Below are 27,976 nucleotides of genomic sequence, written 5' to 3'. Positions count from 1 at the left end.
TAATGGTATCCTGAAGGCACCAAGCAACGCGATCACCTTTGCCTCCCCCCGGTTCCCGTGGCTTGGCACCTTCGGGATACCGCTAGGTTGGTGAGCAGTGCCCTGCCTGGTCGGAGGTGGGGGGGGGGGTTGTCCAGCGGGCTTATTTGCGGGGGAGGCCTTATATTTTTGCCCACCAGAAAAATGTCGCATGGTCTTATTATCAGGACATGTCATATTTTGGGGGAAACACAGTAGTGCAGATAAAAAAAACTAGAATATTCTGCTACCCCAAATATTTCCTAATGTAAATATATCTGAATAACCAATCAAATCACAGGAACAATGATTTATTGTTTATTAAATTTATATGCCTTCCATCTCACCAATAAAGCAACTTCAGGTTAATATCCTGAATCCACTTTTTAATAATATTAAGGCACCAAACGTTTCCCCTTAAATTGAGAAAATTGTCTTATGCTACATCATGAAATCCCTTGCCTCCTAATGATATCAATCCCATCTTTATGAAATACTCTGATTGAAGTAAATGCTTGCATCTCACAATTATTATATTGCAAAGGAAGGCTGTGAAAAAAACCAAGGGAATTATCCTTTTATCTGGTCAACTATGTTCATGGCAACAGAGGAAAAGGATCATTTCAGGAGTTTGAAATTCTTTAGATGCTGATGTACATGTTCTTTCAGGTAGGGACGGAGGGCAATGCAAGTAGCTATGTTTTCCGGTTGTTCTATCCAGACTTTATGATCAATGTCATTCTGTTGCAGTCTCTCTGCTAATGTACTCAAGGCACACTCATCTGGAGCCTAAGAAGAAAACGAAAAAAATCTCAGTGCAATATAGAATCAAAGATTGCTATAGCACTCATTGGTAACCTCTGTCTTGCTAAAACTACAATGACCAGCAACCCCCAAATTATCTGCCTAACTGAAAACAGCAAAAAAACATCAATTGTACTTTTTGTACTAAATTGTAAAAAAACTGCTGTTTTGAAGATAATTATCAGAGTTGGTAATAACCACAAATCTAAATGCACTTAAAACGAAGATCCAGTTCATACAAATGCATTGAATTCTATGTCTTAATATTGTGCTGTGATGCATATATACTGTAATTGGGAACTAATTGCAGATGTCACTGTATCTCAATGATCTAGCAACTGTTAACAAATGTTTTGTACGCACATATATCCATCTCTCAGGAGGAGCTTTTGAAGCAGAATATACATTAAAGGTAGCATCACACAGATTTTATCTGTCCATTCCTCCCTCACTTGGATGTAATCAATGCTACAATGCAAAGGCTTGGATCCAACTGTCCAATCTCCCATATGCAGCTTTACTGATTAGAATCCCCTAATTCGCAAAGGCTTTTTTTAAATACAGAAAAGGAGGGGGGGATTCTGTTGAATTCCAAACTGATCTGTTAGATTCCAGAACGTCATGGCCAGAAATCTATGTATTTATTCAATAATCGAATTGCATTTCTATTTGTGCTCTCTGCTATTCCCTTATGGTTAAAGTCTATTTTAGAAAAACAGATCAGCAGTCTGACTGGGTAGAAACCCTTTCAAGTACAGTAATCGCTCTCCAAAGAAGCAGCACCCATTTAGGCTTGCTAAAACAGAAACAACCGCAAATCTAAATGCACTTACAACGAAGACACAGTCCATACAAATGCATTGACTTCTGTCTTAATATTGTGCTGTGATGCACAGAGATACACTGTAATTGGGAAGAAATTGCAGGTGTCACTGCATCTTCATGGCACTTTGTAGGACCTTCCCTTCCCAACCAGTTGAAAATGAGAAAAAAGCAATAACAAATATAGGTTTTAGCATCAGTTTGACGCAAAGTCAGTTTGCAGAAACCAGGATCACGGACGTGAATCCTTTTAAATAGTGGGTTTCTTATTCACAGGTTAATGCAGTCACATCTGTCTGGAATTTACACTATATATCGGACATAAATATAATCAAGCGAGTCCAGAGGTATTTCACGAGAAGAGTACTCCACTCCTCTGCTCACAATAGAATCCCTTATGCCACCAGGCTTGACATTTTGGGCTTGGACAACCTAGAACTATGCCAATTAAGGCCTGACCTCAGCATAGTACACAAAATTGTCTGCTACAACGTCCTACCTGCTCAATGACTACTTCAGCTTCAACCGCAATAATACATGGGCAAACAAATTCAAGGTAAACCACTCCAAACTTGATTACAAAAAATACAACCAGCAACAGAGTGGCCAATGCCTGGAATGTTCTACCTGACTCCTGTTGTTACATCCTTAAACCCCCATAACTTCAACCTGAAACTGTCTAGCGTGGACCTCACACTATTCCTAAGAGGTCTGTATAGGGGGCGTGCATAAGCTCCCAACGTGCCTACCATCCCTGTCCTACTGTCCTCATTTATTCGTACCCATTTCCTGCGTTCATCTCCATGATTATACTTATAACTGTTATCTCGTACACGTTTGACAAATTAAATAAATAAATAAAATAAAAACAAAGTAATGCAGTAGCATCCATACCACTAGTTTTGCAGGGCTGGATTTTTAAGGTCCTGCCTGCGCTCTAATGAAAAGCCCATCCAAAGACCCCGGCTCTCTGTGCCTGTCAATCATCAAAGCCCACCCAAGGGGAGTCGTTCTATTGGATAGGTTAGTCGTGTTTCTCGATCTTGGCAAGTTGAAGATGGGTGGACTTCAACTCCCAGAATTTTGGGAGTTGAAGTCCACCCATCTTCAACTTGCCAAGATCGAGAAATACTATTGGTTAATGCTCACCTCCAGCACCACGGTCCTCATGCTGCCATCCTGGGCTAGATAAGCCGCGGTGTCTGGATGCTCGTAGTACGCGTGGACCACGGCCAAGGCCGCGTGGCAGGCCTGAGCCACCGAGGCCCCCAACGGCCACGAGAAAGGCTCGCGTAACAAGTCGCCCCTCAGCACCACATATTGCACCAAAGAGCGGCCCCCCGCCGCCGCCGCTGCCGCCATCCTCAAGCAGGAAATGAGGTGGTGCCTAAAGGAACTCTGGGAAAAGATTAAACGAAGCGAGCCGCCCCGTTTCCGTACAAGAGAACCATCTCAGGAGTGGGTTGACCATCTTGTTGTACGGCATGTAAAAACAAAAAACCCGCCCAGCTGAGGTAGTAGAGTGACTGATTGAAAACTCACTGGCGAGTCATTTCGGGGAGAAGGAAAAGTCTCGGTCCGATGACGTACTTCCGAGTGCGGTGTGTCGTTGCTAGGCGGGAGTTTTGAATCCATCTGAGAGGCGAGCCTTCGGTCCATTGCTGAAGCAGTGAGTTTTTAGTAGGTTCGTAAGGCAAATAGGCTTACCTCATGAATTTCTCCCCCGTGAGGGACAGATCAGAGCCCAGGCTGGCCAGTCCGGTCGTCTCAGCAGCTTCAAAAGGAGACACAGAAACCATAGCGAAGTGGTGGTGGGAATAGCATACATTCATTCGCCACAACATTTCCGAAAATAATTTTCAGGCTCCCTGGCTTTGGAGATCGCTCTACTTTCGCAATTCTGGTGTTGCCGCCAGGCTGTTTGTCTGCTGCCTTTCCCTCAAATGAGGTGCTTGAACTAGGAATTAAAATTAGTATAACATATATAGTGAGAAACAGCCAGACAGGCGAGCGTGTTGACATCTGAATTGAACTAATGCCGGTTATTCTCAACCATTAATTCTTCTGGCTAAGGATGGTGGGGATTATAATGCAGTGCATTAGGATGGCAGTGGGGGAAATTGACTTATGTGGATATATTGGTCCTTAAAAAAAGAATAGGCGCCGACTGAGCTAGGTGGTAAACCATGTAAACCAACCTCACTGTTTAAACCATGGATATATATTTTTCTGAAAATGATTAATTCTCTTCCAGAATTCAAACTTTCACCATTGACATTCATTAAGCCATACTTTCTGTTAAAATTCTGCAGGAACCTGAAGAAGTTGTCCCCCTTCTAGAACCAGAGAAGAAAATCTTGTGGAATTATTATTATTTTGGCTTTTTTAAAGAAATTGAAATTTAAAAAATGGGTGAAATTGCCATTTCCTTTTCAAATGGTAAGTTAACACTCTGTTCTAGTTTAAAATGCATAAAGGAAATGAGATGGAAACCCCCCCCCCCTTGTATAAAGTGCTGCTTATCAGAATGAAAGATCAAACTACTGGTAATGCTATAGTCTCGTAATTTATGTTGAGCAATTAGAAAGCCAATGTAGCTGATTCTTTACTCCGGTTAGCTGAAAAAATTCTGAACATTTAGGTAATTATCTAATTATAATTTGGTCTTAAGTTAATGTGTACTGCCTTTCTAGCATCTAGAATTATAACTTGTTCTAAATCCCAAACAGATAATTGACATTAAAAAGCATGTGTACGTACAAACAACATCAAGACAAGATACAAATACGTTCAATAATTTTAATATAGTTTATAAAAAATATTTCATTTATGAAATATTCATCTGCTTATTGCTTTGAGTTGTGCACTACTTTAGAAGTTTTCAGAAAATTTAAATATATATATTTAAATTATATAAATATACATAATTACATATAATATATTTGATACAGTGAATGAATTCCATAAAGGCAGTTAAATAAGTTTTATAAAACTTTCATGAGAAGTGGATCATCAGAGAGATCAAAAGAAGACTACCATGTTAATATTTTTAGCAAAAAATCACATGTGAGCATCATTACAGAAAAAGCTCTTTCTCTATGGAGCATCCAGTGAAGTACCATTGAAGATTGTAATAATACTTTCTGTTCCTAATATTGGATGGCTTAGAACAAGGCTATCAAACTTCCAGCCCACAGGCTGGATGTGTCATGCGCTGGCCGTGCTGTTAAGGAATTGTTAAGGAAACTCATAAAAGATATATATCCTATTTGCCTCTTACAGTGACTAGAAAGCTTATTGGGCAGGGGCACTCCTCTTATATAATGTAATTAAGCTGAAGGCATAATAGTGTATAGGGTAGTGGTATCAAGTGAAGAAAAGTAGTTTTGTTGTTAGCTTACGAGTCAAGTTTTGATTTGGAATGGTTCTTCCTCCAGAAGCTTTTTCTGTTACCCAACCTTTCCAGAGAACATTTGTGTATTTGTCTGAAATGGTATAGGACAGTGATGGCGAACCTTTTTTGGCTCATGTGCCATAAGCGGGGGAAGCGCAGGGGATCGTGCGTGGGCGTACCACAGATATTATGCAATGTGCAACACCACACACATGCGTGCATGACAGACCCCCCCCCCCATTTTTTGCATGCTTTTCGCCCTCCCCAGGCTCCAAAAGCTTTAAGGAGCCTGGGGAGGGTGAAAACAACCTCCCCCAGGCCCTCTGGAGGCTTCAGGAGCTTCCCTCAAGTCACTTCCGGTTTGCTCGTAGGGCCATTTTTAGTCCTCCGGAGCTTTCAGGGACCTTCAGGAGGCCCCTGAAAGCTTCGGGGGGCTTGAACCGGCCCTTCAAGCAAACCGGAAGTCTGTTCCCGAATTTATGGTTTGCCTGTAGGGCTGGTTTTTTTGCGCTCGGGGGGCTTCAGGGAAGCTCCTGAAGCCTCCAGAGGGCATCCTGGTGGGGGGGAGGCTGTTTTCTCCCTCCCCAGGCTCCTATAAAGCCTCTGGAGCCTGGGGAGGGTAGAAAATGGCTTTTAAAAAGACTGAACTCAGCTGGGCAGCTGACAGGGCAACGCCTCGCGTGCCCTGATAAATAGCTCCATTTTCCACAGGTTCACCATCCTGGGTATAGGACTTTCTGCCTGAGCAGGGGGTTGGACTAGAAGACCTCCAAGGTCCCTTCCAATTTTGCTTTTATGTTATTCTGGAGTGAATAGCAGGAAGATGAAAGGATAGGAAACTTTTCTTCTGTGAACCATTCTTAGGCTTATTGTAAGCTTGAAGCCAAGGTATGGAATGATACCTTTAATCTCAATAAAAAATCCTCCTGGGGAAATACCTTGTTTATAATCAGCAAATAAGAATGTATATATGGAAGATTTTCCCTAAATTTAGATATTTGATTGACCGAAGGTTTTCCTCTTGCAGGTATATCCCTCATTATTGTACACTATATTAAATGTTGTAAAGAATAAAGTGGTTATTGTAAGAATATGTCTTGGATCAGATTTTGCATTTCAGATCACTATATTGACAATGTTCAAAGCTGTGTCTCCATTGTATTCTTTATGGTTTGGCTGATTATCTTGTAGTTCTCAGATAATTAGCAAGCTCCTCTGCACACAGATAATACACACTTAAATCTTTAAAAAAAACAAGAAATAATTTATTGAATTAATTGAAAATGATAGATTTCTGACCACATATTTATTTGTTTATTCAGTTTCTATAGCCACTCATTTCAATGAATAGGCCTGATTTATTTCAGTCTGTTAAGATGATTAGGTATACTATTAATATTAAAATTGTGGGGTTCTTTTTGCCTGCACATATTCTTTGCAGGTACATTATCTCATTTGGAAAAGTTGGAGGCTTCTGCCCGCAATGTAGTACTGAAACAAGAGAAAATAAGGGAGCATGAGGAGAAGATATTGAAGATGAAAATGAAGATCCAGGACCTGAGAAGCCAAAGAGATGAGTTAAAAACCAAACTAAATGTTTGTCAATCACGGGTGAGTGTGACATATATGTTGTTATGAAGACAACATGGGCTGGATTCTTTTTTAAGGGCTGGCAGAATGTAAATCATGAAGCTGAGTTACTAAGCAAAGTTTTGCCTAAAAGGATAAACTTATACTACATAACTTGAACTTTAACTGAAGTCAAAACAGCTTTTAAATTATCTAAAGCACCAAGGAAAATGAGCACATATAAAACAATTTTCTAAACATTTCTAGTCTGATAAGTTAGCTCCAATAAAGGTGAATATTTGATAATTCAGTTTTATTAACCCATTTCTGTAAAAGTGGGTGTAGGTATTGTTTCTATAAATGCATTATTTCTTGAGGAATTGTGATCTCTGTTTCTGACTTGCAATTCTTACATTGTGTTAATGTGGTATCCTTATCTATCAGTAAATGTGTTTTGCTTAATACAATACAATAGAATTCTTTATTGGCCAAGTATGATTGGACACACAAGGAATTTGTCTTTGGTGCATATGCTCTCAGTGTACATAAAAAGAAAAAAATACATTCATCAAGTGTAGGAATAGAGGAAAGGTTACGTAAAGACATGCACAGCAAACTGCCATGATTTCAGTGGCTGCTTACCTCTTAACCTATGAGCTCACTTAATTAGTTTCACTAGATACTACCAGGAACTATTGAGTGATGTGAGATTCTACTGTGGGTGGGATGTCGCAGGTCGCAGTCGGTGTTAGTTGGAGGGCAGAGATCGACCCCTAGGCCCCTAACATATGGGGTGCCGCAGGGTTCGGTCTTGTCCCCCCTACTCTTTAACATCTACATGAAACCGCTGGGCGAGATCATTCGGCGGCACGGGATAAAATACCACCAGTATGCGGACGATACTCAGTTGTATCTGTCCGCCCCGTGCCAACTCAATGAAGCGGTGGACGTGATGAACCAGGGCCTTGAAGCTGTTAGGGACTGGATGAGGGCTAACAAGCTTGTGCTCAACCCAGATAAGACCGAGTGGCTGTTGTGTTTCCCTCCCATTAATTCGGCAAGTGTTCCATCTCTCAGGCTGGGGGGTCAAACATTACACCCCTCAGACAGGGTCCGCAACTTGGGAGTCCTCCTGGACCCACAGCTGACTTTTGAACACCATTTGTCAGCTGTGACCAGGGGGGCATTTGCCCAGGTTCGCCTGGTGCACCAGTTGCGCCCCTACCTGAACCAGGAGGCTCTCACAACAGTCACTCGTGCCCTTGTGACCTCTAGGCTGGAATACTGCAATGTGCTCTACATGGGGCTGCCCTTGAAGAGTATTCGGCGACTTCAGCTAGTCCAGAATGCGGCCGCGCGAGCGATTGTGGGTGCACCGCGCTTCACCCACATAACACCTATCCTCCGCGAGCTGCACTGGCTACCTGTCGATCTCCGGATACGCTTCAAGGTGCTACTTGTCACCCATAAAGCCCTTCATGGTAGTGGATCTGGGTACTTGAGAGACCGCCTACTGCCAATTACCTCCACGCGACCGATTAGATCCCATAGACTAGGCCTCCTCCGAGTTCCATCTGCCGGTCAATGCCGACTGGCAACTACGCGGAGGAGAGCCTTCTCGGTGGCAGCTCCGACCCTATGGAACGATCTCCCCGTGGAGATTCGTACCCTCACCACCCTCCAGACTTTCCGCACAGCCCTTAAAATCTGGCTATCCCGTCAGGCCTGGGGCTAAAGATTGTAACCCACCCGAATGGTATGAATGTTGTGCTTTTAATTATGTATTGTTACGTGTTAAATGTTTGTTTCCCCCCCCCCCCCTTTGAGTTGTAAGCCGCCCTGAGTCCCCCCAGGGAAAAGGGCGGCATATAAATAAACTTTCATAACTCATGTTCTTAGAGATTGACAAGGAGAATGTGCCTGTTACAATCCTGTTGCTATATGATCATTGCTTTGCTTGTAAAAACTGTATAAAAAGAATAAACCCTCCAAAGGGAGGGAGGCATTTTGGAATGAACCCTGTGATGTTAGTTCTCTGAATCCACCAATCAAGAATCATAAGATACAACGTTTAGTGATAGTCATAAGTTACTTAATAAGCAATCAAATATACTAGGAAACAAATAAAGCAATATAAATCATAGAGATACAAGCAACAAGGTTATAGTCATAAGTGGGAAGAGATAGGTAATAGGAAGGATGAGAAGAATAATAGTAATACAATCTTAGTAAATAGTTTGACAGTGTTGTGGGAATTAGTTGTTTAGCAGAGTAATGGCATGTGGGGAAAAACTGTCCTTGTGTCTACTTTTTCTGGTGTGCAGTGCTCTGTAGTGTCATTTTGAGGGTAGAAGTTGAAACAATTTATGTCCAGGATGTATGGGGTCTGTAGATATTTTCACAGCTCTCTTTCTGATTTGTGCAGTATACAGGTCCTCAGTGCAAGCCAGGTTGGTAGCAATTGTTTTTTTCTGCAGTTCTAATTATCCTTTGAAGTTGCAGAGCCACACAAGACAGTTATAGAGGTGTAGATGACAGACTCAATAATTCCTCTGTAGGACAGAATCAGTAGCTCCTTGCGCAGTTTGAGCTTTCTGAGTTGGCGCAGAAAGAACATTCTTTGTTGTGCTTTTTTGATGATGTTTTTGATGTTAGATGTCCAGTCCATTTAAGTCTTGAGATATGATAGAACCTAGAAACTTGAAGGTCTCTACTGTTGATACTGGGTTGTCTACTATTGTAAAAGGTGGTAGTATAGGAAGGTTTCTCCTAAAATCTACCACCATTTCTACGGTTTTTAGTGTGTTTAGTTCAAGATTGTTCTGGTTGCACCACAAGGCTAGTTGTTCAACCTTCTGTCTGTATGCAGATTTGTCATTGTCTCAAATGAGACCAATCACTGTTGTATCATCTGCAAACTTCAGTACTGTAACAGAGGGATTTTTTGAGATACAGTCATTGGTATATAGAGAGAAGTGGAGAGAACACACATCTGAGGGGGGGGGCTGTGTTAATCTGATGTGATTTTGTCTAACTTCACCTGCTGCTTCCTATCTATTAGGAGGCTTATGATCCATTTACATGTGTGGTCAGGTACAGCTAGCTGGTTTAGTTTAGTTAGAATGTCTGGAGTGATGGTATTGAATGCTGAGCTGAAGTCTACAAAGAGAACCCTTGCATAGGTCTTTGGAGATTCAAGATATTGTAGGATGTAGTGCAGAGTCATATTAACAGCATCATCCGTCAATCTATTTGCTCAGTAGGCAAATTGTAAGGGGTCTAACAGTGGATCCTTGATGGTTTTCAGATGGGCCAGCACCAGCCTTTCAAAGGTTTTCATAACTACAGGTGTTAGAGCAGCTTCTCATTTTTATGGTACATTGAACCATAAATAAACAATGTGGTCTGGGTTGTGCAGCATACTAGTGGTAAATTGGGGTAGCTAGTAACTGAGGCAGTGTATCATAATGTGTAATCTTTGTGCTATATTCTCTAAATTCATTGCCCATTAATGCATAAATACATTTGTTGCTACTATTTTATTGCCATTGCTGGATGTCTCCTAGTTATAATTAAAATTGTACCCTTGTGATAAATCCTGGCAAATCAGATAATAAATACAGCTTCTAGATTTAAGTTGTCCAGTGGTTACATTAACCAGATAAAATGGAAATTACACTGCGACTCTCCTGTTTTAGACCAGGAAAACATTGAGCATTGAATTACAATTAATTTACTTGGCTTATGGTGTATGAATTTGTACTTGGCTTGGGAAAAGCTGTACAAAACATTTTTTACTTGCACACAGCCTGTCAAATATTGGAAGGAACGTAGTTCTGAACACATTTTCCTTAACAACCTCCTTTTAGTAGAAGTAATGGATGTTTCTGGGCAATATAGATTTAACAAGTTGTAATCATTGAGCTGTAACTCTCCTATTCGTTTGTAGTCCACTTCACGCAAGGATGCTATGAAAAATAGTTTGCAAGTTTCTAAGGCGACAACGACAAACCAAGAGGCCATCTTTGGGTGGAAGATAGAGAATGCCAAGGGTCTGCTAGAACTTTTTCGTCTGACAGGTACCTTTGTCACATATTGATAAGATTCTGTCCTTAGACTCGTCAATGCCCTGGCAATATGTTTATCATAGACATTTCTCCTCTTTGCTTTAGTTTAGAACTCATCAGGCTAAGGTCCTAGGTTATTCTCCCTATCTCTGCCCAAAATATATTTGACTAATTTTGTGCAATATTCTTTTCAATAAATAGAGCCATTTATCAAATATTTTGGACTGGGTCAACAAAAATAAGGGCTAGAATTTTGGGGTAGGCATGAAGCACTAAGAGCCAATTCAATGTAATGGTTTAGGCTAGAAACCAGTAGGTTATTAGTTTGGCGCCTGGGGTAGACACAAAACCAGTTGGGTGACTTGGGCCAGCACTTTTGTTTCAGCACTAGGATTTAACTGCATACAATTATAAATCACTTCCAAAAATACTGCCAAGAAAACTGCTTGGACCTGTCTGTGTAGTCACTAACAGTGACTTGAAGGTGCACGGACAGACAATAAGCAGGCATTGAGAGAATTTTATAATCATTTGTTAAGGAACTAATGTATAGGAACAGATGGCAATATCTTTAACAGATTAACAGAGTTGGAAGGTACCTTGTAGGTCATCTAGTCTAACCCCCCACCCAAGCAGGAGACTCTACACCATTTATGACAGATGACAGTCCAGTCTCTTCCTGAAAGCTTCCAGTGATGAAGACAAGCTATTCCATTGGTTGATTGGTCTCATAGTCAGAAAATTTCTCCTATTTATTTATCTACTTGATTTTACATTGAAACTTACCAATGAGATTGGATTAGAACTTGAATGGGAAACTCCCAAGGAAACTTAGCAATAGCACTTAAAATTGCATACTGCTTCATAGTGCTTTTATAGTCCTTTCTAAGTGGTTTACAGAGCATATTGACCCCAACAATCTGGGTCCTCATTTTACCCACCTCGGAAGGATGGAAGGCTGAGTCAACCTTGAGCCTGTGAGATTCGAACTGCTGAACTGCAGCTAGCAGTCAGCTGACGTAGCCAGCAGAACTGCACTCTAACCACTGCGCCACCTTGGCTCTTAGGATTGTAGACTAGATTGGGAAGTTGAAAATTATTCTGACTTATACAATATTGTTATGTTGAACTTGAGTGAGGATTTACATTTTATTTAGCAGCAGACAGATACCATACATTACTTTATCAACCCAGCTTTGAAATTCTGGTCTTAAATGCATTTTTTCTAGGCCTAAGTGGAAAATTGACAGAGAAAGGAGCCTCCTTTTGCATCACCACTGCCTTTGAAGGAACTTACCTAGATTCCTATTATTTAGACATCCTTATACAGCAACCACTCCGGATTCAACACCATTCAATCCCAGTTTTCATACCTCTGGAGCAAATAGCTCATGAGCATTTGCAGAAAGATATCAAGTGCTTCCTGACTGTACTCTCAGATCATCTGAATGCTTATGCTAGGAGGAAATTCCAGGTAGACCAATTACAGGTAAGGCGGTAAATGGTGTCCTTCTGAATATGGGTGACACAAGGAACATTTTGCTAATAGCATTGTTTTATCTTTTCTCAAAGGAGGATTCATGGAGGGTGCTGGACTGGGTGTAGCTAATACAGTCTTGGAGTTATTCTGCCATGTGGTTACGGCTGCCTTACATTTAGTGAGCAGGTGGTAATAACCATATTTTAAACTGGACAAGGGCAGAAGACCCAAGCAAATAAGATGGATTAATTTGAACCAGTGATTTTGTAAATAAAAAGAGGCCAATTTAAATAACTGAAATAAGGATTCTTAGCTAATCATATACATGATTTTTATGAATTATGAAGTTGTAATCTTGAACAATTATAATTTTGCTCTTGTTTAAAACTAGCAAATTAATAGCATAAATATTCTATTAAAAGGTCTGCATAAAAAGATATGCAACAATAACTTATTTCATAGCCTTAGAAAAAGTAGTAATCTATCTGTTCAATATCAGAAGTGGCCTCACAGGAATTCTGTTTGGCATTTTGAGAACTGTCTTAGTGAATTTTGCAAGGTTAAATTTTAATCTCCTGTTATTTAGCATTCTCTAAAGCAGTGTTTCTCAACCTTGGTGACTTTAAGTCCTGTGGACTTCAACTCCCAGAATCCCCCAGCCAGCATAGCTGGGGGATTCTGGGAGTTGAAGTCCACAGGACTTAAAGTCACCAAGGTTGAGAAACACTGGTCTAACTCAGTGTTTCTCAACCTTGGCAACTTGAAGAGGTCTGGACTTCAACTCCCAGAATTCCCCAGCCAGCATTCGCTGGCTGGGGAATTCTGGGAGTTGAAGTCCGGACCTCTTCAAGTTGCCAAGGTTGAGAAACACTGCTCTAAAGACCTAAAGTAAATCATGTATAAAGTTGAAATTACCACTATGTACCTGCTTTGTCTTGAGAACCTCTGATGGTTACAAAAAGCTGGTTGTAGTAGAACACCTAAAACAATTTGGCCTCAGCTAATAAACAAGTTGCATCTGTTCCAGGAAGAAATGACTGTTTCAGTGATGTTAATGCTGGTAATCTCAATATTGAATTTCTGCAGCATACTTTTGGGGAGTAATTGAAATTGGTCTGGAAACTGCAAATAACCTAAAATACCATAATACTATGGCTTAATAATGTTTTCAGGAGCTTTCACAACATATATTGAAGCAGCTGATTGTTAGTTGCTTTTGAGAGTCAATTCCAAGTTCTATGTGACATGTAAAAATTTGCATAGCTTTGGTCCAGATTACTTACAGGGGCACCTTTACCTATAGAGTCTGTCTTAATTCTTCAATAGTAAAAACAACAGTGTATCTTTTTGAATATGGGAATGAGATGACATATGGAATTGTCACTACAAATATGTAACTGCACTTTCTGGATCATCTTCAAGCACTGTTTTATTAAGAGCATTTTGGAAAAATCCAGACTAACATATGCATCATTAATGTCAGAGAGAGAGAGTGAGAGAGAGTTTAAGTTCCCTAAATTGCATTTTTATCTCAGCCCTTTAAATAGGAAGCTGATAAGTCAAGATTTTTAGTGAGAAAATATTTAACTATCATAAATTTATAGCATTATTTGGGAAGAGGTAGAGTCATTTTCTGTTGGATTGATTTAATGGACCTTACTATAATTAATAACCTAAAATAAAGTTTAAATTAGAAAAAATAATATAAAAATTAATAAAATAATTTAAGTTGGAAAAGCTACTAGAATGGCCTACAACTGCTGCTAAATCTAGTCTCCGATTTTTAAAATGTAGTGCCTTAGCTTTGTACAAACCTTTTTGAAAATATACTGTCCAGCCTCCCAGAGTTGTGGGTGTTCCATTACTGGAGATTTTCAAGAAAAGACTGGGAAAACATTTGTCTGGGATGGTACAAGTTCTCCTGTATTGAGCAAGAGATTGGACTAGAAGACATCCAATGTCCTTTCCAGCCCCAGGAGTCTCTATGCTTTTTGTAAAGTTTTGAGCTGCAGTTATGTAAAATGACCACTGGGTGGACTTCAGCATAGCAACATCTTGGTCTAGATACTAAAATAGTAGTTATAATTCAATCCTTGCAACAACAACAAAAAGGATGAATTGTACACTAGATTAGATTCATATGATTTAATGTATGTGTATTTCTTTCTTTTTTTTTAAATGTCCCTCTGCCATAAATAGGCCAAAAGATGAGAGGACAACATTATTCTTCTGACACTTGAGGTGTTTATTTCAAATTGCACATTAAAATGAAGATGATAGTCAAGGGAAAGCAAATCGTATATAAAGAACAATAAGCCCAAAAATGCAGTAATGTAGCAAGATGCAGTGAAAATAATGCTTGTATTTTGAGAAATATTTTGACTGAAAAACTATATTCTTAACATATCTATTAGATGTGCATTTCTGACTATTTAGCCTCTGAGGTGGCTATAGAAATGAGAATACCAAAGGGAAAGATTGAGCAGCATTTGAGAAGGAATGGAAAAATGAAAACCTAGCAATGACTCAAAATCCGAAATCGAAAACCCCTCATAAGACAAACAATTCAGGAAATTTCAGGAAGGGAGCAATAGCAGTTAGACTTATATACCACTTCATAGGGCTTTCAGCCCTCTCTATGCGGTTTTACAGAGTCAGCATATTGCCCCCAGAGTCTGGGTCCTCATTTCACCCACCTCGAAAGGATGGAAGGCTGAGTCAACCTTGAGCCGGTGAGATTAGAACCGCTGAACTGCAGATAACAGTCAGCTGAAGTGGCCTGCAGTACTGCACCCTAACCACTGCGCCACCTCGGCTCATGTCGAGGCTCATGGGAGGGGGGAGAAAGAGAGAGAGAAGGAGAGGTTTTTGTTCAAATGACCAGCAGTGAGAGAATTTCTGGGAGAATTTGTTCTGATAAAAGAGAATATTTGTAGTTCAGTGAGAACTGTGAGATCCTTGGTGCTCTCTACGCTTGGTGGGCTTTTTTGCAGATGTTACATCAGGTAACACCAAGCTCAAAAAAGTACCAAGGACCCCAACAGAACTCGTTCTGATTATGCCAAATCATAAGAGATTTTAATCTGTTTTCTAGAAAACTCACTGCATTGAAAAAAAAAATTAAAATCCTTTTTAGTGTGACTGCTTTTTCTTCAAAGTCTGAGAAGATGAGTAAAATAAAGTTGGTTCTTGTGCTCAGCAGAAAGAGGTTGTCCAAGTGATTAACCTAAACAAAAGGCTAAATAAAAAGTTTTGATTTGGCAACATCAGAAAGTGATCTTGGAATTACGGGGTTTTAAGATACACAAAATGTATTCTTTGTTTCAAGTTCAACATCAGAATTTTTTTTAAAAATGCATGTACATAAGTTATGCCTATGTAATTATATATGTACAGCAAGTGTATAACTCACCCCAAAGGTTTTCATATTTTTTCGCTGCAAAACCTGTTTTTTAAAGAAAAGAATCCACTTACTAAAAAAAGGTGGGGCTTCTGAATAAGGGTCTGCAAGGCTCACCCTTTTCATTGAACCTTAGTAATCAAAGGGGGAAAGCAACATAAGCATTATTCTCCATAGTGAGTGGTGGAGTATCCAGGATGTGTTGACCTTGTCCTCTCTTACAAAGGGCTGAAGAAGCACACATCTTAACAATAACCAGTATTTCAAATTGTAGTCAAGTTCTTTAAAACCTTTCTGGAAATCTGTAGTCAGTCTGGATTTAAAATAATACAAAGTTTCATAAAAATCTCCATTTCAGAAGGCCTTCACACACAAGCCCCCCTCTATACTTTATCTGGGAGAGCACCTGGAAAACAACCTCCAAAATATGATTATTACTTCCTTGCAGGAACGTTTTGCTGTTTTTCTTGAAGGATGCATGAAAGGAAATTCCTTGTACAATCAGTTGGAATTTAACTATCGTATCACAGAAGATGGAAGTTTTCCATTTACAGCAAAGATCATATATGGAAATGCGACGAATGCCCTCCCAACCAAGGTCATTGTTGTATGTAAAGGTGAGAAGTAATGGGTTGTATTTGATAAAGGAAGAGATTATTAAAGTGAAGAATCATTTGAGTTCACCTCAATTCTTAGTGACTTACACATCAACCTTATGAACTCTCAAGTTACCCCTTTCCTTTATGTATTCAAATGGACAGTGATTAATATACAGAGTATGTTTGTGTGTGGGGTGTATATATATATATATATATATATATATATATATATATATATATATATATATATATATATATATGTATATATATATATATATATATGTACATGTATATGTATATGTATATGTATATGTATATAGCATGTGTATATAGCATGTGTATGTAGCATGTGTATATAGCATGTGTATATGTGTGTTATGTATGTGTTTGGGTGGATATACACTTTCTCTTGAGGGCAAGCAGCATACTTTCATTTTTAATGTGGGCTGGTGTGCTCATAGTAAAAATGGCATTAAAGTTACCTAATATGAGACTTATAGTTACAAGCAGGTCAGAAGCAATGGTTAATGGGAAATGCAGTAGCCTGTTTATTGGTTGATAAGAGCTGCTGCAAGCCATGAGCCATACACTGGATCCCACTAGCAGATCCACACTGCTATATTTTTTTAACCTATAAACCTTCATATGGTTGGGGGATGTTAACATCACTCCATTGCCATGGACAGATCCTCCTCAACCCAAGAGAGGTCTGTAACTATCCCCCATTGCAAGGAGGTGGGGCCTATTCAATCAGCCCACCCCAGGCAATTGATGGAGCCACTAGGGTTTCAGGGGAGGTTGGAGGTTATTCCTGATGTTCTAACTGCTGAGATCTTGGTCATGGCTTGGAATAAGTGATGACTTGGATCAGACCAGATCACACACGTGTGGGCTCTATGGATCCTATGGAGCTTTCAGAGCAGCTCTTAGACTTGTGGCAGTAAAAGCAGCAAAGAATATTATATTCACAGGTAGCCAGCCAATGCTCCTCATTTTTGGCGACCAGGTCTGTTGTGAGAATTATTCTGGGTATCGATTGGATAAAGTTGCTGGGTTTCGCTCTCAGTTGGACTTTGGCTTGGGAGGTCTTTTTTTTTTTTTTAATTTATTTATTTATTTATTTTGTGTGTGTAAATGTGTTTTTTATTTTCCATTTTCATTTTCGTACAGTCACATATATACTGTGCACAACCGGGGCCATATAACATTAAACAATAAACACAGCCGTTCTTCTTGTCAACAATACCCCCCCAAAATAGAAACCCAATGTACCTCTTCGACCCTCCATACACCCTTTCTTTCGCCCCCCTCCAACTTTCCATCTTCCCTAGCTTGGGAGGTCTTATGGAGATGCTTGAGGCACATCTTAGCCCAATTACTTGGGAAGAGGTTGAGCCAATCAGCAAAAGTTGACATCCTTGCCTTATTTCTTTTTGTATTTCACAGAGTTTAGTCCATTCCTCATTAACTATAATTTGTACCCTTTGTGAAGCATATATTGATTTCAACCGTGTAATGAAATTTTCCCCAATATCCGTTCTAGAATCTTTGAACAGAAATATTTGGTTCAGGTTATCGAATGATTTTTAAGCATATTCTTCTAGAGTTCCCACTTACAAATACATGTCTCTATATGTCTATCAGTTCAAAACTGCCAAGATAAATTCTTTTCCCAAATTCTTAAAAATGATCTTGTTTTCAACAAATTTCATCCCTTGGTTTTATTCTTGATATCAAATAGAATTCCTTCTAATTTTGCAATATGTGATCCAGTCCTTTACAGTGGACAATTAATTCAAAAATTACAGGTGTATTAGCGGTACCTAATTAGAGGGACAGTAGAAGCTCTGGTCACGAACACTTCTGACCACGACCAAATCAGATTCCAACCAAAAAATGCACATTTTTTTCTTTCCACGCCGATTTCCCCTTCCACGCCATTTTTTTTTTTTTTTTTTGGGTAAGCGCCAAATTTCCAAAATTAGGTTCGGGTCACGACCAAATCTGTTTGCGGCCAAAGTTATGGAACAAATTATGGTCGTGACCAGAGATTCTACTGTACTTATTTTGTTTCAGTATATCACTTATTTTCTGCTGTGGAGGTTCAAAGACTTTAACTGGGGGGGGGGGGGGAATCATCTACCACACAGAAATAATAGAACTGGAATGAAATGAATGCAAAAATGTTCATACTGCAACTTTTTGTCTTCTTTTTTCCTTCAGCAAAAGATGCACCAAAGTCTGTGGGCGAGATGGCAGCAGCTCATTTGCCTTTGTTCTATGAGAAGCCTCTTCAAGAGGTCTTTATTTCTATCACAGCCTCAGATGACAATCTGAATCAGTCTATTGCAGCCGCATCATCTTCCTATTCTGGTGCTCCCTCTGAGTTTGCTGCATTGTAAATTCCACTAAGGTAGGAAGATGAAGAGGGATCTCACAGTAACTGAGATGGTTCTTACCCAGAAATATATAGTATCAATGAAGGGTTGTTTAGTTTATTTCAGTTAAAAATAAACTACTTTAGAATGCTGAAATGATATTAGCAACCTGAAGGATGATAGAGCACGTTCCAGTAAAAACCCGGCAGATAATGTCCTGTAGTTGAGTCTTTTTTCAAGTAAATACAAGATAGATTGGTCACATTTTCATTTTTAGTTTACATGTTGTAGTCTCTGCAGTATTTACTACCTTCCTATGGAAATGTAGCCCATTTCCTTTTCCCATGAAAGGGACCAGAAGCTTGTCCTTGTGGCAGTACTTACCGTATTTATCGGCGTATAACACGCAGTTTTAAAACTAAAATTGCAAGCTTAAACCCTGCCTGCGTGTTATACGCCGATACTGCGTGACGCCGGGTCCCAAACTGCCTGCTCCAGCTGATTCACCGGCGCCCATGAAAGGAAGTTTTCTTCCCTACTGAAACAGAAGCCGCAGCAGGAGAGCGAGGCTGCTGCCGGCCGTTTCACCTTGCGCAGCGAATTTGACTGGGTCCCGGGGCTTCTGCCGGGCGGCAGAAGCCCGGGAAGGCGAAAGCCTCGCTCTCCATGGATACTTTGACCTTCCCACAGTTGCTTTTCTGAGCAACTGGGAGACAGAAGGGACGCAATCTCCTTTCATTCTCCCTCTGCCTTATTCACTCGTTCGGGCAGCAGAGAACGAAAGAAAATTGCATAGCCAAGGACAAAGGAGCCTGCAGCCTCCTTCATTCAAATGTTCAGGCAGCGGGGATGGGGGGGGGGGGCTTTCTCGCATGCCTTCTTTCTCTGAAGCGCTGCAAACCTTGGGATTGTGTAGCAGCCAAAGATCGCCTGGTTAAAAAGGAGGAAGAGGAGGCTCCACTAGTCCGGAGCCCATCCGCGGTGGCAGGGATCCCCCACACACATACACACACACACAAGGAGGGAGGAGAGACAGAGAGAGAGACAGACACACACAGAGAATGACAAGAGAGACAGAGAGAGGGAGGGGGGGAGATAGAGGTAAAGAGCCACACAGAGTGAGAGACAAACAGATACAGGGAGAGGGAGGGGGAGAGGGAGGGAGTGTTTATGCACAGAAGGAAGATTTAAAACTTCGGAGTGAATCCGGGAAGAGGGAAGAGATGGAGGACTGACTTTTCACTCCGATTTCTGAGCCCCCAGCTGTTAGTGACGGAGAAGGACGAAGGAAGAGATTGCATTTTTGTTAGGCTGAAAGAGCTGTGGCGTTTTAAAGAAGTCTCGTTCTTTTTATTTAAGCACGAAAGGAAAAATCTCCAAAAAGCCCGGGGCTTGCAAAGCATCACGGTCTCAGAGAATGCAAATGAAGGTGCTTATCTCCCTGCCCGGCTCGGAGTCATGCTGAGTCCTATTCAGAGGGCGGAGGGACGCTGTGCTTTTTTTTTTTGTTTGTTTATGTTCTCACAACCATGCAAAGGTGGGTTTTGTGCTACAAGGATCTTTCTTTCTTTCTTTCCCTGTCTGCGGTTCCTTGCAGTTGCTTCGGTTTAAAGCACCGTTTCTCATTCCTTGCAAAACTGGGGCAGGACTGCCTCTCCTTGCAGCAGGCTCGGTTGCAAAATGTTTCCCTGATTTGGTTTATAAGTTCGCAGCAAGGCAATCCAACAAATAGGAAAGTTTTAATAAGATTTTCTGACTTTATTTGGTCTCTGCTGCCACCCCCAACCCCAACCCCTCCCAAGGAGAGAGTGGGAAGGAGAGGAAGGAAGGAGGGAGGGGGAAGGAAAAGAAGGGAGGGGGGAGAAGATGGAAGGAGAAAAGATGGAAAGAAGGAGGAAGATGGAAGAAGAAAGGAAGAAAAAGAAGAAGGGAGGGAGAAAAGAGGGAAGGAAGTGGGAAGAAAAGGGGAAGAGAGGGAAAGAGCAGAAAGACGAGGAGGATGAAGTTGATAGGCAAGAGGAAGGAGGAAGGAAGGAAGAAAGAAAAAGGGAGGGAGAGAGGAAAGAAGAAAAGATGGAACTAGAAAGGAAAGAAGGGAGGGAGGAAAGAGGAAGACAGGGAAAGAGCAGAAAGACAAAGGTGAAGGTAGATAGGCAGAAGGAAGGAAGAAATAGGAAGGAGGGAAGGTGAAAGGATGGAAGGAGGAAGGAACAGAAGCGAAGAGGAAGAGAGAAATGGAAAGAGCAGAAAGACAGAAAAGATAGATAGGTAAAAGAAAGGAAGTTGAAAGAATGGAAGGAGGAAGGAAGAGAAAAGGAGGAAGGGAGTGAGTGAGGAAAGAAGAGAGGATGGAAGGAGAAAGGAAGGAAGAGAAGAAAGTTTGCCTTTTAAGAGGAGTTAATGTTATAATTCATGTTCTAATGTTATAAATTTTAATCCAACATTAAGTTCCGAGCTTCCAAGTCATTTATTTTTAATGAAAAAAAATTTTACTCAAATTTTTGTGTTAAAATGGGGGGTGCGTGTTATACGCCGGTGCGTGTTATACGCCGATAAATACGGTACGTTATAACTATCTGCTTTGCTTAGTTTTGATGTTGGAATTCTGATTCTGCAGATTTCAATGGTAAGAAAGCAGTTTCTTGTATGTTTTATTAGATAATAGCAATAGCACTTAGACTTATACAGCTGTCTGTAAGCAATTTACAGAGTCAGCATGTTGCCCCCAACAATCTGAGTCCTCATTTTACCCACCTTGGAAGGATGGAAGGCCGAGTCAGCCTTGAGCCAGTCAGGATCGAACTGTCAATCAGAAGAATTAGCCTGCAATGCTGCATTCTGATCACTGCACCATCACAGCTCTAATTTGCATGTCACCTCTTTAATAGCTGTCTGATCCAGAAGCAATTAGGCCTTTCTAGGGGATATTTAATCCAGGTAGCCCTTGATTTACAACAGTTCATTTAGTGACTGTTCAAAGTTATTACGTCACTGAAAAAAGTGACTGATGACTGTTTTTCATACTTACAGCCATGGCCATGTGATCACAATTTGAATGCTTGGCAGCTGGTACATATTTATGACGATTGCCATGTCCCTGGATCATGTGATCACCTTTTGGGGCCTTCCGACAAGTTAAGTCCAAGGGGAAATCCAGATTCACATAAAAAACATATTACTAACTTAACCACTGCAATGATTCCCTTAACAACTGTGGCAAGAAAAGTCTTTAAATGGGTCAAAATTCACTTACAACTGTTTCCCGAAATTTTGAGTTCAACTCTGGTAAGTCGAGGACTCCCTGTGTAGTCTTTGTGTTTATTAAATGAGTTTGTTATAATATATTTGTATATTCAAAAACAAATGACATACAGGAAGTCTCAACCTACAACCCTTCATTCAGTGACCATTTGGAATTACAATAACATGGGAAAAAGTGATTTATGGCCAGTTTTCACCCTTAACCACCATTGCAGCATCTCCATAATCACGTGATCAAAATTCAAGTACGTAGCAACTGGCATGTATTTATGACATTTGCACTATCCCAGAATCATCATTTGTATCCCTCCCGGCCAGTTTCTGACAAGCAAAGTCAACGGAGGAAGCCATTCCCTTAACAACTGTAGTGATTGGCTTACCAACGGTGGCCAAAGGTCGTAAAATGAGGCAAAAGTCACTTAACAACTACATTGGTTAGCAATGGAAATTTTAGGCTCAGTTGTGATTGTATGTCCAGGACTACCTATACATGTACAGCAAGTATATGAAAGCAAAGTTAACTTAAATGATCATAGGGAAATAGACGGACTAGGGACTTTGAAATAAGGCCAAGGACTGCAAGATAGCCAGTCTCTTTTGCATCCTGTCCCACCCAAGGCCCTTAGTGGTATGAATAAATTAGGTAATTCTGCTCACCTTATGATGACTTTTGCTCTCTAGCATGAACACCCATCTATTTTTAAAAATATTGTCTTAAATTTTTAAAACTGTAGATATAATAATATTCAAAGACCTTCATTTTCTGGCTTGTCCTGCTTCCATCACAACTCTCCTTACTTAATTCTGGCCAAGCTCTGCAAAGGTGCATAGGACAGCACATGTAACTTACCTGCGTGAAAGGAGAAATTATATGTGGAATTATATACGTATCTGATTTAGTAAGATTATCTGTGTGGATTAAGATTTTGTATATCTGACTTCCGTCTGACGTCACGGCTCCCACGCTGAGTTCTCCCTGTTGGAGGGCTCCGAAAGGAGCTAAATCCACCCTGTAGGGATGTTGAAGAAAAGAGGGGGCCCTGCAAGCCACAGAGAGCAGCAACTCTCCTGCTCTCCCTCTCATCCACAACGAGAAGAAGCAGCCACCATGGCTGCCATAAAGCTGGGACAGCCAAGGCAACAAGATTTAGACCCTAACTTTAAAAGAAAAAAAAAACAAAATAAGAAAGAGGAAAATCCAGGAAAAGAGACTCTTAGAACAATTTCTTAAAGCCGCAAACAACCAAGGAGAGAAAAATCCTAGACCCGAAAGAAAGGAATCAAGGGGAGAAAAGCTAAAGACTTTTTAAAACATAGAAAATTGGATTTTTAAATTGGGCAGGCGGTGTTTTGGAAAGGCATTATAAAATGCTGGAACTACTTGAATCTACTTGATTTTACCTGAATAGCTGATTTTGCTTCCATAAATTGAACTAAATTTGGATCAATCATTTTATCGGACTTGAAACAATACTGAAATCTAAACTGAGGGCGCCATCTACTGGTGAATGGAAAATATACCATACCTCTAAAAGTCTAGGAACTCCTGATATGAGAAATAAATAACATTCATTTGGAGGTTTGTGGTTACACTTTTTATATATTGTTCTATAACTATCTAATTTATGACTACTGGAGACTATATTGTGAGAATAAGAAGACTCTTAAGTAAAGTGACTTTTTATTGTGGAAGCTGCCTAGATTACTTAAATGGAACTGATTGATAATCCTGAGATGTAAAGAACTATGGTGATTGAACTTTCTGAGGAGCAACATTGGACTTGAATATATTGTTTTTGGACTTGAGTAAAAGTGGGACTTATTAAAATAGGACAAGATGCTCCCTCGGGGAGAAATGAGTGAGATTTCAAGAGAAAGGGCGCTGATGTTTAAAGGCATTAGGGGTACTCTGACAAAGAACCACAAAGAACCTAATGCAAGGCACAAATAGGAAAATAGAAAATATGCTACAATTGATAATGAATGAAGATCAAAAAGTCCAGGAAAGAGAGGAGACAGTAGAAAGATTGGAGGAAAAGATAGAACAGACAAACCAGGAAACAAAGCAAGAAGATGAGAAGGAGAAGACAATAAAGATCATAATGACTGATGAAATAAATCAAGGGACAAGTACTTTAAGAGATTTAAAAATGGAATTGAATAATTTGGAAGATACTTTTGAAAGGGAGAGAGGGGTTTGGGTGGACACTCTGGAGATCTGGCAGCTTAGGGAGGATAGAGATGGGAGAAATATTCAGACTGAATGGTGAAGACACAGATGCTGATAGAGACAAAGATCCAAGAGAGGAGTATGGAAGGCAAGCCAAAAAATGAATAAGAATTGAAGTATTAAAACGGGCCAGAGATGATGAATAGAAATGAATTATTTTCTTTTTTTTCTAATATTATGATGACCTGATTAAAAACTGAAATAGAGGTAGAAATAAGAATACACACCTTTAGATAAAGCAATAGTTAGACAGGAAGATTGGAGGTTGAAAGATGATATTATTAGGTATCTTTAAATAATAAGATAACTGGTACTTGAATTGCATAGTGTGACTGAACAACCAAATAATGAAGGCCTATGTTTTAATATAAACATGTGTATTAACACAATATGTATTCTAGTCAGCCAATAATGTTGGCCTGACTAGAAGCTAAAATAGAGGTAGAAATAAGAAATAGGGGGGATATTAGATATAATTTTCATATAATAGAATGTAAGTAATAATTAGATGGAAAGATTAGAGGTTGAAAGATGATATTATTATGTATGTTTAATAATATCATTGGCATTAAAATGGAACATTGAAATATTGAATAACTACTCTAAAACTATCATGTATATCAATAATAGGATTACATACATTTGACTAATGTAACTACTAGTACTACTACTACCATGTTTCCCTGAAAATATGTCCTGAAAATAAGGCCATGCCATATTTTTCAGGTGGGCAAAAATATAAGCCCTCCCCTGAAAATAAGCCCCTTGGACAACCCCTCCCCTCCGGTCAGGCACAGCGCCAGTCACCAACCTAGCGGTATCCCGAAGGCGCCAGGCCGCGGGAACTGGGGAGGCAAAGGTGTTCACATTGCTTGGCGTCTTCAGGATACTGCTAAATTGGTGACTGGCGTTGTGCCCAGCTGGAGAGGGGGGTTGCCGGGTGGCTGCTCTCTTGCGAGCAGGCTCCCAAAGAGTCTGGCACAGCCACAGAGGCACAGCAGCCATGAGGTGACCATACTCATGAGCAGCCACCCGGCAAATCCCCTTTCCAGCCAGGCACAGTGCCATTCACTGACCTAGAGGTATTCCGAAGACGCCAAGCCGCGGGAGCCGGGGAACAGGCGCTCACGTCGACGGAATATCTCTAGGTCATTGAATGGCGCTCTGCACGGCTGGAGAGGGGGGTTGCACGAGCAGCTGTTCTGTTCCCAGCTCATGCACCTCCCAGCCTCACCATGCCCTGGCCCAGCTCTCCTTTCCAAACCCCTGAGTTCGGCTGCAGAGTCTTCCGGCAGTGGCCGCTCTGGGAGTACGCTTTATAGTTCCGGCTGCCGGCCCACAAACCATTCTTCATATTACTATTATTGATGTTTGTATCAAAATGAAGTATACCCAGAGGCCACACTGTTCATGTATTGAGATTGATGTATATTTAAAAATAAAAATCCAGAAAAGCTTTTTTTTATATAGATATCTGAAAACGCTGCAATTTGGTCCTCTGGCACATTTGTATCAGTCTTTCACTCAAAGATGCCAAAACAGATTATACATTACAGAAGTGAGGAAAGCTGTTCTCAGTCTTGGCTCTGATATCACATTTCCATAAATTAAATATAGTTTAAATGGAGAAATGATATAACATTTCCTTTAGATACCGTATTCTATATTTGGACGTGTTTTATTTATTGTGCAATACAACTTCTTAAAAGTCCCAATCTGTAAATGTAAAAAGCTAACTACTAATCAGGGTTTGTGGTTCTTAACAGGGCAGCCCTCCTTACCATGCAGCCCCTCTCCCATAAGCCTTCCAGCAGCATTTGCTGATTTGGGATTCATCTTTAAGACACAAATCCTCAGTCTTTAGCAATACAAAATGTGCTCTTTGGTTTATGTTTAAATCAGACAAAAATGGTGCATCAACAGACTAGCTATCCTCTCTTGACTTATTATAATTAAATATTCCAATAGCATAATGGCACTCTTGGACATCACTCTGAAATCAGAAATCATTTTCTTCTACTAAGGTTATTTAGCATTCAACCCAAACATGCACAATTCCCCTTAAGAGTGAATGACACAACTCACCACCCCACCCCACACACACCCCCGCAAAAGAAAACAAGAGACAGCAATTTTAAAATCAAACTGAATCTATTTGAGAAACTAAACAAATTACATAATTTTTATTTCAACATAACGATCAGATGAAGGCTTTTAATAAAACAGCCTCGGTTCAGGCTGTATAAATCTCTTCCTTTTAAAGCATCAGCAAAGATGAGGGCAGAAAAGGAAGCAAGGCACCACCTGAAAGAGGCACCTTACTTTCACAATTAAGATGCATTAAAAATATAAAGATATCTGTTCTCATATATATTATCATATATATATATATTTATATTACCATCCATATACTTGAATGATCTCTTTCCCTTTCCCTCTCCAAAATAGAGCATCTTATCACAGTGAAAGGAAAGATTCCACATGTTCTTTTTTCCTTTCTGCTATGTGCCTGTTTTGAGACAATTATTAACTCCATTTGAACCAAGTGGGCCAGGTGTGAACTTTATGCCGTGTTCCCAGTTCATCTGCCCATTTGTCGTACCCACTCTGAACTTGCATTTATTTTTACAGAGAAGTTTATGCAGAGCTTGGATCAATGGAAAATCAAAACCACTGCACATTTGAACTAAAAAGAGAATGCAATCAAAGTGATCTAGCCAAGCAAGGCTGCAGTGAGAATTCTACTACCTCCAGGCTTGAATGTGCAAGAAGCCACGTGTTTGTGCAAAAGGCAGAGCTCTTCCTATCCAAGCCTCCTTTCTACTGCCCTTTCTATATCAAGAGACAAATGCAAACTGATGGCCAGGGAGCCCCTTTACAAATAATAAATGTTCAAGAAGAAAGGAACAAGCAAAGGGGTGATTTCCTGTAAATCTATCAGTGGTGTTTATATCAATCTCCCATCCAGAGCAGCAAGTGCTGAAAGCAGTTTGTCTTTGGGCATTACAGAGGTACCTGCTTTTTTTCTGCTATCTGCATGTAGGGTGTGAGAATTTCAAGAACTGTCAACCACCTGATGAGGCAAAGTCACACATGAACCATTGATAAAGGAATCTTGCTTCTCACGTCCTTTCATAAAGTATGTCAGCAAGTCACCTTTGCCTTTGACAAAAATGTGCCCTCGACGCACAAAGCGGAAGCCATACTCTTTCAAGATAAAGTGAGTTTCCTCCACCACCTAAAAAGGGTGAGAGAATACACAGATATAGTCAAACCGGTTGCAGCTAAGGATTATCAACCAAATGTTTCTTTTGAGAATGTTTTGGGTTTTGTGTCAATATTTTATCCACCTTTTTAACTGACCCAAAAGAAGTGGACTCCAAAGGCTGTGCTATATTGTGGAATGAGGATGTGTCAAGCCTCATCAAAATGAAAATAAATGCAGAAGTAAAATTCTACAGAGATCCATAAATACCATTTCTTTATTGCAGCATAAAACCGGGAAAATGTACTCTACGAATATACGGATCTATTAAGTTATGTTTCATCACTATGGAAACTCGTTACTTACCTGAAATCACTTCCTGATTTTCAGGAGGGGAGAGTATATGGTCAAAGATCATTAAATTATTAAATACCTTTTCTTTTAGTTGGGCCTTTGTTAAAATGCTGCACAACTGACAGTAACACTCCCATCTATCTTTTGGAGAAATTTGGGCGTTCCTTATCTGTTTAACAGCAGTTTCTGATGGTTAATAATAGCAGACAAGGGTTTGGGAGGTCAATTCCCTCACCATTATAACCAATAGCAATAGCACTTAGATTTATAGCAATAGTACTTAGCTTTACAGTGCTTTCCAGCCCTCGCTAAGCAGTTTACAGAGTCAGCATATTGCCCGCAACAATCTGGGTCCTCATTTTACCCACCTCGGAAGGATGGAAGACTGAGTCAAC

The 27,976-nt window shown here is 40.2% G+C and overlaps 3 protein-coding genes across 5 annotated transcripts in view; 1 reads left to right on the top strand and 2 right to left on the bottom strand.

Annotated features, from left to right (window-relative positions):
* Positions 1–323: 323 nt before the first annotated feature.
* On the bottom strand, positions 324–3,243 carry PTRHD1 (peptidyl-tRNA hydrolase domain containing 1). Its single transcript, XM_032216400.1, has 2 exons — positions 2,794–3,243; positions 324–807 (listed from the first exon to the last, which is right to left on the bottom strand). Exons 1-2 carry the CDS (start codon positions 3,004–3,006, stop codon positions 637–639), a joined length of 384 nt encoding a protein of 127 aa, XP_032072291.1. The 5' UTR covers positions 3,007–3,243; the 3' UTR covers positions 324–636.
* Positions 3,081–26,856, top strand: CENPO (centromere protein O). 3 transcript variants are annotated; one of them, XM_032216397.1, is made up of 8 exons: positions 3,081–3,328; positions 3,957–4,083; positions 6,480–6,649; positions 10,557–10,686; positions 11,904–12,163; positions 16,003–16,171; positions 18,377–18,566; positions 26,654–26,856. In XM_032216397.1, the coding sequence occupies exons 2-7, from the start codon at positions 4,053–4,055 to the stop codon at positions 18,553–18,555; spliced, it is 939 nt and encodes a 312-aa protein (XP_032072288.1). In that variant the 5' UTR covers positions 3,081–3,328; positions 3,957–4,052; the 3' UTR covers positions 18,556–18,566; positions 26,654–26,856. The 3 variants fall into 3 exon arrangements, with proteins under 3 accessions (XP_032072288.1, XP_032072289.1, XP_032072290.1); XM_032216398.1 differs by having other exon boundaries at positions 3,230–3,313; XM_032216399.1 differs by having other exon boundaries at positions 3,250–3,324.
* The window catches only part of ADCY3 (adenylate cyclase 3), an 82,963-nt gene continuing 81,828 nt past the window's right edge, over positions 26,842–27,976 (bottom strand). The window contains exon 21 of the mRNA XM_032216396.1: positions 26,842–27,260. Coding sequence (XP_032072287.1) covers positions 27,078–27,260 — 183 coding nt within the window. The 3' untranslated portion in view covers positions 26,842–27,077. The remainder of the gene's footprint in view (positions 27,261–27,976) is intronic.

Source organism: Thamnophis elegans, chromosome 4, assembly GCF_009769535.1.
Source record: "Thamnophis elegans isolate rThaEle1 chromosome 4, rThaEle1.pri, whole genome shotgun sequence".
Taxonomy (NCBI): domain Eukaryota; kingdom Metazoa; phylum Chordata; class Lepidosauria; order Squamata; family Colubridae; genus Thamnophis; species Thamnophis elegans.
The sequence above is the reverse complement of the archived record's forward strand: the minus strand, read 5'-3'. Positions and strand labels throughout refer to the sequence as shown.